Below are 9,626 nucleotides of genomic sequence, written 5' to 3'. Positions count from 1 at the left end.
TAAATTGAAAGAGTGTTTATATTTAGGTATAATTTTCGTAAAGTGTTCATAACTAGAAAGAGAGGTAGTATATAAATATAAATAACTTTATTTGTATTTCACTATAACCCAAAATTAATTTTTCACGGCAAATTTATTCATAATCAATTTTTATAATTGCAAATTAAAGTCTCTTTACTTTGTGAAAGTATTGTAATGTCATTTTCTAAAATGTGTGTATCTTAGTGAAATTAGAGCAAAATATCTTCTCCACATTAATAATTAAAATTAGACCAAAATTTATGTGCATTTTTTTTTATGTACTTTTCGTATAATTCTTAACTTAACTAACTATGTTTTTATCAAAGGTGTGTTTTATTTTCATGAAAAAAATGTGTTTTATTTTAAGAATCATATGCAAAACACTCAAAGAAATGCACCTAAGTTTTTTTTTTTTAAATTAACACAAATTTTAAAAAATAAAAATAAGAAATATTTTCACATGTGTGACTTATAAAGTGAATAATTATCTATATTTATAAAAATAATAAAAATGTTATTATTTTCTCTTACTACATTTATCGACTTCATATGTTTTGACAGAAAAAAAAAAACTTTATAAGACTTATATCTTTTTATTTAAGCAAAATATATTCCACGAGTTCTTTAAGTTACACGAAAATTTCAATTTTTTTTTGCAACAAGTTAGTCATTTAACTTTCTTTTGATGTCAAATTCATCTTTTATGTTTGTAAATATTTGTCTGAATGATTATAATTTTAAATCAGCAAAATTGAAACCCCAAATTATTCCAATTTTTTTAGTAAACTCGTGAAATTCGCAAGTAGTTTTGATTGCAGTAATATTAAGAACATAAATATTCAATTAATTAAAAAAAATTAGAGAGATTTCGAATGAGATACGTATTATGATTCTTGAAATTAAATTTGAAATAATCTTAATTCAGATCATAAAATCATGTAGTAAAATTTATAAAATCTCTAACTACAAATAATTAAAATAACTAAAATGAGATTAAAATTAAAAATAATTAAATATCAAAACATTTATAAATATAAATGACTATGTTATCGAGAAAAAAAATTAAAAGATCAATGTGGTATGTATTTTGTCCTTTTATATACAAATTAAAATTAACATAAAATTTAAAAAATAAAAAGTGTTTTCACCAAAAGTTATTGGAAAAAGAAGATGGACTATCCCCAGGTGCGAGCAGTTTACAGTTATGTTATGGATTTTCCAGTTCAAACTATAAACAAATTCATTTTCTAATCCAATCTCTAAAAACTTTTCATCAAACCAAAAAATGGCGGATCCGATCCCAACGCATCACAGATCCGCCACTAACCTCTTCTCCGATCCACTCGATTCCCATCCTCTATGGTTCAAACCCGCATCCTTCCTCTCCCCTGACTTCGATTCCGAATCCTACATTTCCGAACTCCGAACCTTCGTCCCCTTCGACACTCTCCGTTCAGAGCTCAACAACTATCTCTCTTCCCTAAATCACGAACTCATTGATCTCATCAACCGCGATTACGCTGATTTCGTTAACCTTAGCACTAAACTTGTTGACGTGGACGCCGCTGTGGTTCGTATGCGGGCTCCACTGGTTGAGCTTCGGGAGAAAATTGAGCAGTTTAGAGGATCTGTGGATGTTTCGCTTATTGCTATAAAGAATGGTTTGAAGCAGAGATCTGAAGCTGCTTCTGCGAGAGAGACTTTGGAGCTTCTTCTTGATACGTTTCATGTCGTTTCTAAGGTAGCGGTTGCGTATTTTATCTTTCGTGTTTAATTGTGATATGAGATCTAATGGCATTTCTTCTATTTTTTACCCAAGCGATAGTGTAACCTTACTACTTAGTACTATGAAACGCAGACATGAACACACTGATATGTAGACATTTGTAATAATTTGAAAAAATAGAAGTGATTGAATGTAACTATATGTATCAGTCAGACACCATACACACCTTCAATCTCATAAGTTGGTGCTACATGGAGTTTAATGAAGTGTATTTGTTTGAGTAAGAAGATTATTATGCTATTTTTTTAGGTTAACTTGTTTAGTTTTAGTTAGGGTCTAGTATAGTGTCAATGCTATTGCTAGGTTTAGATTGGTTGTTTTTTATTTCAATGAAGGTTTCTAAAATTGAGGGAACTCAATAGGATAGGGAATGGGTAGTATTTGAGATAAGTTAGCATAGAATATAAAGCTTATCATTAGCATAGTTTGTTAGGAAGTAAGTAAAATTTGACATGGAAACCTTTGGGTTGAGACAGAAAGGCTTTGGCTCAATATTCATTCACAATTGCAGGTTGAGAAACTAATAAAGGAGCTGCCGAGTGTACCTTCTGACTGGTCAAATGGAGATGTGAATTCGTCGGAGAAAAATTCATTGAGCAATGGGGTTTCTGTGCAGCATGTTGAGAATGGAACAAGTGTCAGAGAGACCCAAAGCATGCTGCTGGAAAGAATTGCCAGTGAGATGAACCGGCTAAAGTTCTATGTTACACATGCAAAGGTTTGTTTTAATTTTTTTCATTTTTGTTAAGTACTTGATTGTTCTGTTTGTGTGTCTTGATACTTGTGCTGACAATTTTCAGAAAAATTATAAATTAGTTGGCATTAAAATTTTAGTAGAAAACTAAGTTGAGAATGTTTGCGGAAGCTTGGTGAGAGGCCAAGGGTATACCATTTTATGGTCTATGCGTTGGGTGTTATTCAGGTTACTTTTATTTGCACACCACCAATTAATAAACATTCTGATAGGAAAAAATAAAGGAATCTGAAAGGGACAAAACTAACAAAAAGTTCAGGTAATTTATAGATATGACTGGTCAAATTAAAATATTTAACCATGTATTTAATTATGATACATAACCACGCATTGGAAGTCCATAATCTACTGTGTGTGTTTACGGTGCATTTTCATTTAGCTTTGATTGTAGTTGTTAGGGTCAGTGAACTGTAGAGTGGGAAAGTCTAGAAAGGGAGATATCATGTGTGCCAGCCTGTCAGGTTTGTGTGTACTGTGTAGTTGATGTTGTTATCTCTTTGTTTGGAGGAACCATTTCATTATTTATTGAAATGAATAAAGATAGAAATAGATTTTGTTTACTCTGATCAAATATCTCATGTCACAATCTCTTTTGTTATTTCAACATCATCATGACAAACTACTAGAAAAAAAATATGACACTTGGTAGAAGCATGCCAAGAAGTAATAGGTAATGTTCAGAGTGTCAGATAGTTGATAGCATTATATGTCCTTAAAGTTTTGCTAGTGTACTTATTTTAACTTCTAATGTTTTTGAGGTTTGTGATTCACAGTAACATTGACCCCCTTTTTTTTAAGATCTTAGTACATTCTGTGCTCATCTCTTTTTCTCTATTCTGCCAGTACAGAACCTTCCTTTTATTGAGAATATGGAGAAGAGGATTCAAAATGCAAGCCTATTAGTAGATGCAAGCTTGGGACATTGCTTTGTAGATGGTCTAGAACACCGGGATGCAACTGCTATTTACAATTGCTTACGTGCATATGCAGCCATTGATAACACCAAGAATGCAGAAGAAACTTTTCGAGTTACTGTTGTGGCTCCATTGATACAGAAGATTATCCCACATGGGTCATCAGCTGTGTCTGCTGGATCCTCTGGGGATGGGCTTGAAAATGATTATCAATTAATTAAGGAGTGCATTTATAAAGACTCTAAATTTTTATTGGATATTTCTTCAGCTGGTACTTTGTCTAACTTTTTCTTACCACTTTAGGATACATATGAGCCGTAATTCGTCATAATGCATTGTTTTCTTGGATCATGTCAATCCTTAGTACTTCTTGATCTTTAAAAGTTAGAACTTATTAAATCACCTTTGGCTTATTTTTTTACTACATGTACTGTTAGCTAGGTCATTTGTAGTCATGCTAGTGGTTGTGCCAACATATATCATGCTTACATATCAAACCATTATATTTACATATCTAAAGTTTGAAATCTGGTGCAGAAAACTCAGGTTTACATGTCTTTGACTTCTTGGCCAATTCAATCCTTAGAGAGGTTCTCTCTGCTATTCAGAAGGGAAAACCAGGTGCATTTTCTCCTGGAAGACCAACAGAGTTCTTGAAAAATTACAAATCAAGCTTAGAGTTCTTGGCTTATCTAGAAGGTAGTAGTCGTATCTCCATTCAGCTAATCTTATTTTCCACCTTGAGAAATAAAAAGAATGAAGAAAATGTAGCCCTCGAGTGTCAAACAATTTTGTTTATTTAGTATATATAATTTGACAGTGCAGTTGTTAATATTTTTGATACAGGTCATTAAAAGTATATATTCACTAATATTTGTCATTTAATTTCATGCAAGGCTACTGTCCTTCCAGATCTGCTGTTGCTAAATTTCGATCTGAAGCAGTTTACACCGAGTTCATGAAGCAATGGAATCTTGGAGTTTATTTTTCTTTGAGGTGATGATCTGCTTTAAGATGGTGATAACTTTATAAGAATACCTGTACTATTATACTATTATTAGTGATATGAATCTCCTACCTTCAATTGTCTCAGGTTTCAGGAAATAGCAGGGTCTTTAGATTCTGTGCTGACAACATCCAGTCTTGTCCCTGTTCAAAACTTAGATCCTGGCAAAACAAATTATCAAGACTTAACACTAAAACAAAGTGTTACTCTGTTGGAGAGTTTGAGATTCTGCTGGAGAGAAGATGTTTTTGTCCTTTCTTGTTCTGACAAGTTCCTTCGCCTATCCTTGCAGCTTCTTTCTAGGTCAGTTTATTCCAAGATGTTAAATATCTGTGTTTCTTTTTTGCTGACAAAACAGAAGCCAACTTCTCTTTGAACTTACAGATACTCAAATTGGCTGTCATCTGGACTGACTGCACGTAAGAGTCATAATACCAGCACCGGTACGGGGTGTGAATGGGCTGTTTCAGCTGTAATAGACGACTTTATCTTTGTATGCATCACACCTTTACTTTGTTTTTGTATGTTTCATGTTCACTTAACCCACATTTGTATGTTGAAGTAAAATTAGGACATCCACTGCTTTAAATACTTTATATATATTATGTCTTTTACTAGACTTTTTCTGAAGTTCCATGTAAGGAATTGGTACAAAAGAAATGGTAGCATGGTGAAGTAACAATTGTTGCAATACTGCAAAATGAATATGATTGCACATTACCTAAATCATAACAGACGTAAAATCATTTGTAGGTTATTCATGATATAAGATGTTTGGAGGAGCAGGTTCGTGGTGATTACTTACAACATGTGCTTCAGGTTTTATCTTCATGTTCCCCTGATGTTCATGAATCAGTAAAGCAAAGCATTTTACAGAGTGGTCAATCCTTGAAATCTTTGGAACCTTTAGTCATCAAAGCAGTGGTTGAGTCACTGGTGGAAAAATCAGTCGAGGTAGGTTATATTCTACTATTTATTTGGTTGCATTATTCAGATCTGGTGATATATATATTTGCAATTTTCTAGACTTTCTTTTTCTTCATTTGTTTCCACCAATTTCTTTCCAATTTGTTCATTTTTTCGCTTGTTTCAAAATAATCTAGGACCTGAGACAGATGAAGGGGATAACAGCAACTTACAGGATGACTAATAAACCTCTACCTGTTAGACATTCACCATATGTTTCAGGAGTATTACGTCCCCTAAAGGTATGTACTATTATGCTTTATGTTTGAATTTATTTTCACCCTGATTCCTTCTTTTCTTGGATACCTGGATTTCAAGACAATGGGATGGTGATATAATTCTGGTAGGATGTTGAGTCCGATAGCATGATCAGAGAGAAAGCTTTAATATATTATATATATGGTGATTGGTTTCATTATTATTATGAATTCACTTGACACAATTAATTGTGTAATGCAAGACATTACCAGTTAATACTGGTTCCAGTTGTCAGACAATGAAGTTTTACTTTTGCTCCATAAACTGACTACTATCTTTTTATTTTCCAATCTTAAGTTAATCCCAAGTTTTTTATAGGAATTAAATAACTATTGTTATGTGTAGTGTTGTCAAAAATCGGCCATGGCGGATAGCGGTGGCGGGATTTTGACAAACTGCCATACAATTGTGGTGGCGTATCGGTTTTCGTGTGACAGGGCCATGGCGACCGCAATGAAGTTGGCAGCCATGGTGGAAGAAGAAGAAAAACCCTTAAGAATTGAAGAAAACACAGGGTTTTTGTATGGCCCGACCAGGCCCAGCCCAGCCCAAATTAGTTAAAAACGAGGCCCAATTTTTAAACCCTATTTCTTTTAGTGTTTCTTCTCCCACCCCCAATGTTCTCAACTACACAAAAATACACGTTCCAATTGGCTAATTCGCAATTCGTGTAAAATACACCTCCAGGTTATTCAATCCGAACAAAATTTGGGAGTTTTTGAGAAGACTTGGAGTGAGAAAAGAGGCTTTTTTTTTTTTTTACTGTTTAGGTGTCAACAGTAAAATGCCAAAAAGAATTACTTTAACTTTGTTTACTTTCCCCTCAACTCTTCTCTTCCCCTACTTGATCTCTCCATGCCCACTGAACTTCACCTCCAGCAGCCACCCATGACAACCCGCATCTCCAGTAGCAACCCATGACGACCATCATTTCCGGCAGCGAGAACGATGCAGCTTCCACCACCACCATCTTTTGAAGCTCTCGTCTGTTTTCTTCTGTTTATTAAAACTTCCGTAATACTTTTTTCTTTACCATCTTTCTTCCAAATATAAAGACTTAAAGGTCTATTCAGTTCTTCTGAATTTTCTAAGTATCCCTTTTCATCTATCTTCCAGATACTGTATTTTTTTTCATTTTCTGATCTATTTGTTTTCTGCTCTGTTTTAAATTTCTTTTTCTGTGTTTCAAATTATTTTAAATCTGTTTTTATTTGTTTATATACATTCAGTTGTTAAATCATCTTAAATTGATTTAATTTGGTTTTTAATTGGTGTTTTATTTTATTTCTGCTGTTTTTTTAATGTGTCCGCCATACTTCCGCCATTTACCGTTACGCCATCCGCCCATATGTCTATGGAGGATTTTCGGCTCTCTGCCATGAACCGCCATCGACAACACTGGTTATGTGGGCTACTTTTTGGAAACTGTTACGAAGTTATGAACTGTTGGAAGTCCGGCAGGATCTTACATGTTCATGTAGGTATCACTGCTTCTGTGAGCCTTTGGTCTCACATTTCAACCCAAAAAGAAATAGGAATCATTGCTTTTGTGCTTAGCTTTTTAGTTAGAGGCTAGGGATACTACGTTCCATGCAAATTGAGTCCAATCTGATATGGTGGGTGGCATTTCATGTGCCCTCCTGTTGTCTACAATCTGCAGATTTGCACACACCAAAAATTATGGAAAGATAACATCAAATTCCCCTCTTAAAATAGGAAACCAAAAAATTAAGATGAAGAACCTGCAAAAAAAATTGGTTACATATAATTGTGAGAAATATTACTTGTTTTCAATAATTTAGTGTGTACATTGATGACATGCAGGCTTTTTTGGATGGGGAAAGAACCTCGAGATATTTAGCTAGTGAAACCAAAAATGAAATACTCCTTTGTGCTGCAACTGAGATTACTGACCGTTATTATGAATTAGCTGCCGACCTTGTTAGTGTGGTAAGAATCCAAACTACATTGATGAAATTGCTACGTTGATAAAAAATTTATCTCTTGGATTCTTTGATATTGTTAATTTTATTTATTTATTTATTAATTACGAGCAGGCAAGAAAGACAGAGTCTTCACTTCAGAAAATTAGGCAGAGTGCACAGAGACGAGCTGGGGCAAGTTCAGACATCTCCGATAATAATGTGTCTGACACTGACAAAATGTGTATGCAGTTGTTCCTTGATATTCAGGTAGACATACTTACACATTCAACATACAATAGATGGATGCCGTGATTTTGAAATGAATTTTTTAAGTCAATGTTCTGCAAACTGTGAATGCTTTCTTTTAGATAATAACCTTCCCCTTGTATATTGTCACCAGGAGTATGCCCGTAATCTCTCTGCCCTAGGGGTTGAAGCAGTCAATATTGCTTCCTATCGATCATTATGGCAGTGTGTGGCTCCAGCAGATAAGCAGAACAAAATTAATTTATAAGAGTTTGCATATGTGGAGTCAACGCGGCATGTAGATTGATTGCTTTCTTGTCTGGTCAAGATTTTCTTGTGTAACTTAACCATAAAATCTATAATACACAAATTAGTTTGCTTTTACACAATAATCAAAGGTTATCATAGTTCTTGAAGGGAGAAAAGTTTTACATGCAATTGTTTTTATATTTTAGGTTCTCCTTTATCACCGGGATAGGTTATCTGTTATCTCTGTGGCTTGTTTCTTATATCATTCTTTTAAATCGCATTTGCAAACTTGCGGCCAACTTTTTCTTTTGGCGCTCTTGAAGATCGATCTATACCCTTGTATACTCTTAATGTTTGTTTGGTTTTGGCATCAAACCCTAGTGTAATTTGCCAAGTGGCTGAATATTGTTCCAAGTGAAATTTGATAAATGGATTGTATGTCTTGTAAACATAACGATCTCTACTGCCAAATAATAGGTTTAGGCAGCAGTGAACCAAATCGTGAATTCGGGAAAGGCTAAATTTTAAATTCCGTAATGTTTGATTTGATGCTACTTTTTCGGATTTAATTGGTATGCCCTGTAAATATAAGCAAATTTTGCACATACATGTAATTATATTTCATCATGTTATTTTATTGTGTTAGTTTATAATTATTTATGTGGAGAAATGTGATTTTATGAATATTCATTAAACTTGGTTTATTTACCTTAAATGTTAGTTTTTGTTTCAATTGTTATAAATAACATTTTAACATAAACATTGATAAGGAAGAAGAGAAGGAATTTTTTATTAGAGTTTTATAAACAAAATTTATGTTTGTTAGTCTTACATTAGGTATATATATTAGAGAATAGAAAAGTCTAAAGTAATTTCACTACTAAAACATAATAATAATATTATCTAATATCTTTCATCAAACTCACGATACATTAATAGGAAATATTGAGAGTTTGTCAACCAAAAGACGAAAATGTTTAAAGGAATGCATTTCAATATAAAGAGTATGAGACAAACAACAGAATAATGGTTCCATGCTGAAGATGATGGCGAGTGAGATAAGAATCAATCTTAGGAAATTGTCATCTCACTATCACTCTACCGTTTGTCTCATCCTCTTTATAAATTATTGATTTGTTCACAAAGATGCATTCATTAAACGTTTTCGTTTTTTGGTTGACAAATTTTCGATGCTCTCTGTTAATGCATTGTGAGTTTAAGAAAAGATGTTAGATAATATTATTATTATAGGTTAGCAGTAAAGGTACTTCAGACTTTTCTTTACAAAAAACACATTCATCATTACTAAGCTCACATCACCATTGAGATTTTTCTTTTTGAACAAGAGCAACAAAAATAAATATAGTAATGGAGAGAATTCTCTTATCTATCATAGTGGAGTGAGTCTTGAGTCTGATTTATTCTGTCCAAAATTCACTTACTACTGATTCAACATTAGGAAGAGGAGTACAATGCAAAATACTCCACGAAGGCCCTCAAT

At 33.3% G+C, this 9,626-nt stretch overlaps 1 protein-coding gene across 1 annotated transcript; it reads left to right on the top strand.

Annotated features, from left to right (window-relative positions):
• The first annotated feature begins 1,171 nt into the window (after positions 1 to 1,171).
• LOC101515754 (conserved oligomeric Golgi complex subunit 2) lies at positions 1,172 to 8,554 on the top strand. The gene is made up of 12 exons (XM_004515763.4): positions 1,172 to 1,762; positions 2,319 to 2,525; positions 3,410 to 3,746; positions 4,013 to 4,174; positions 4,372 to 4,471; positions 4,569 to 4,784; positions 4,866 to 4,974; positions 5,235 to 5,435; positions 5,585 to 5,689; positions 7,530 to 7,655; positions 7,763 to 7,897; positions 8,031 to 8,554. The coding sequence occupies exons 1-12, from the start codon at positions 1,307 to 1,309 to the stop codon at positions 8,142 to 8,144; spliced, it is 2,268 nt and encodes a 755-aa protein (XP_004515820.1). The 5' UTR covers positions 1,172 to 1,306; the 3' UTR covers positions 8,145 to 8,554.
• The last annotated feature ends 1,072 nt before the right edge of the window (positions 8,555 to 9,626 follow it).

The sequence above is a fragment of the Cicer arietinum genome, chromosome 7 (genome assembly GCF_000331145.2).
Source record: "Cicer arietinum cultivar CDC Frontier isolate Library 1 chromosome 7, Cicar.CDCFrontier_v2.0, whole genome shotgun sequence".
Lineage (NCBI taxonomy): Eukaryota > Viridiplantae > Streptophyta > Magnoliopsida > Fabales > Fabaceae > Cicer > Cicer arietinum.
Note: the sequence above shows the minus strand (reverse complement) of the source record. Positions and strands in the feature narration are given on the sequence as shown.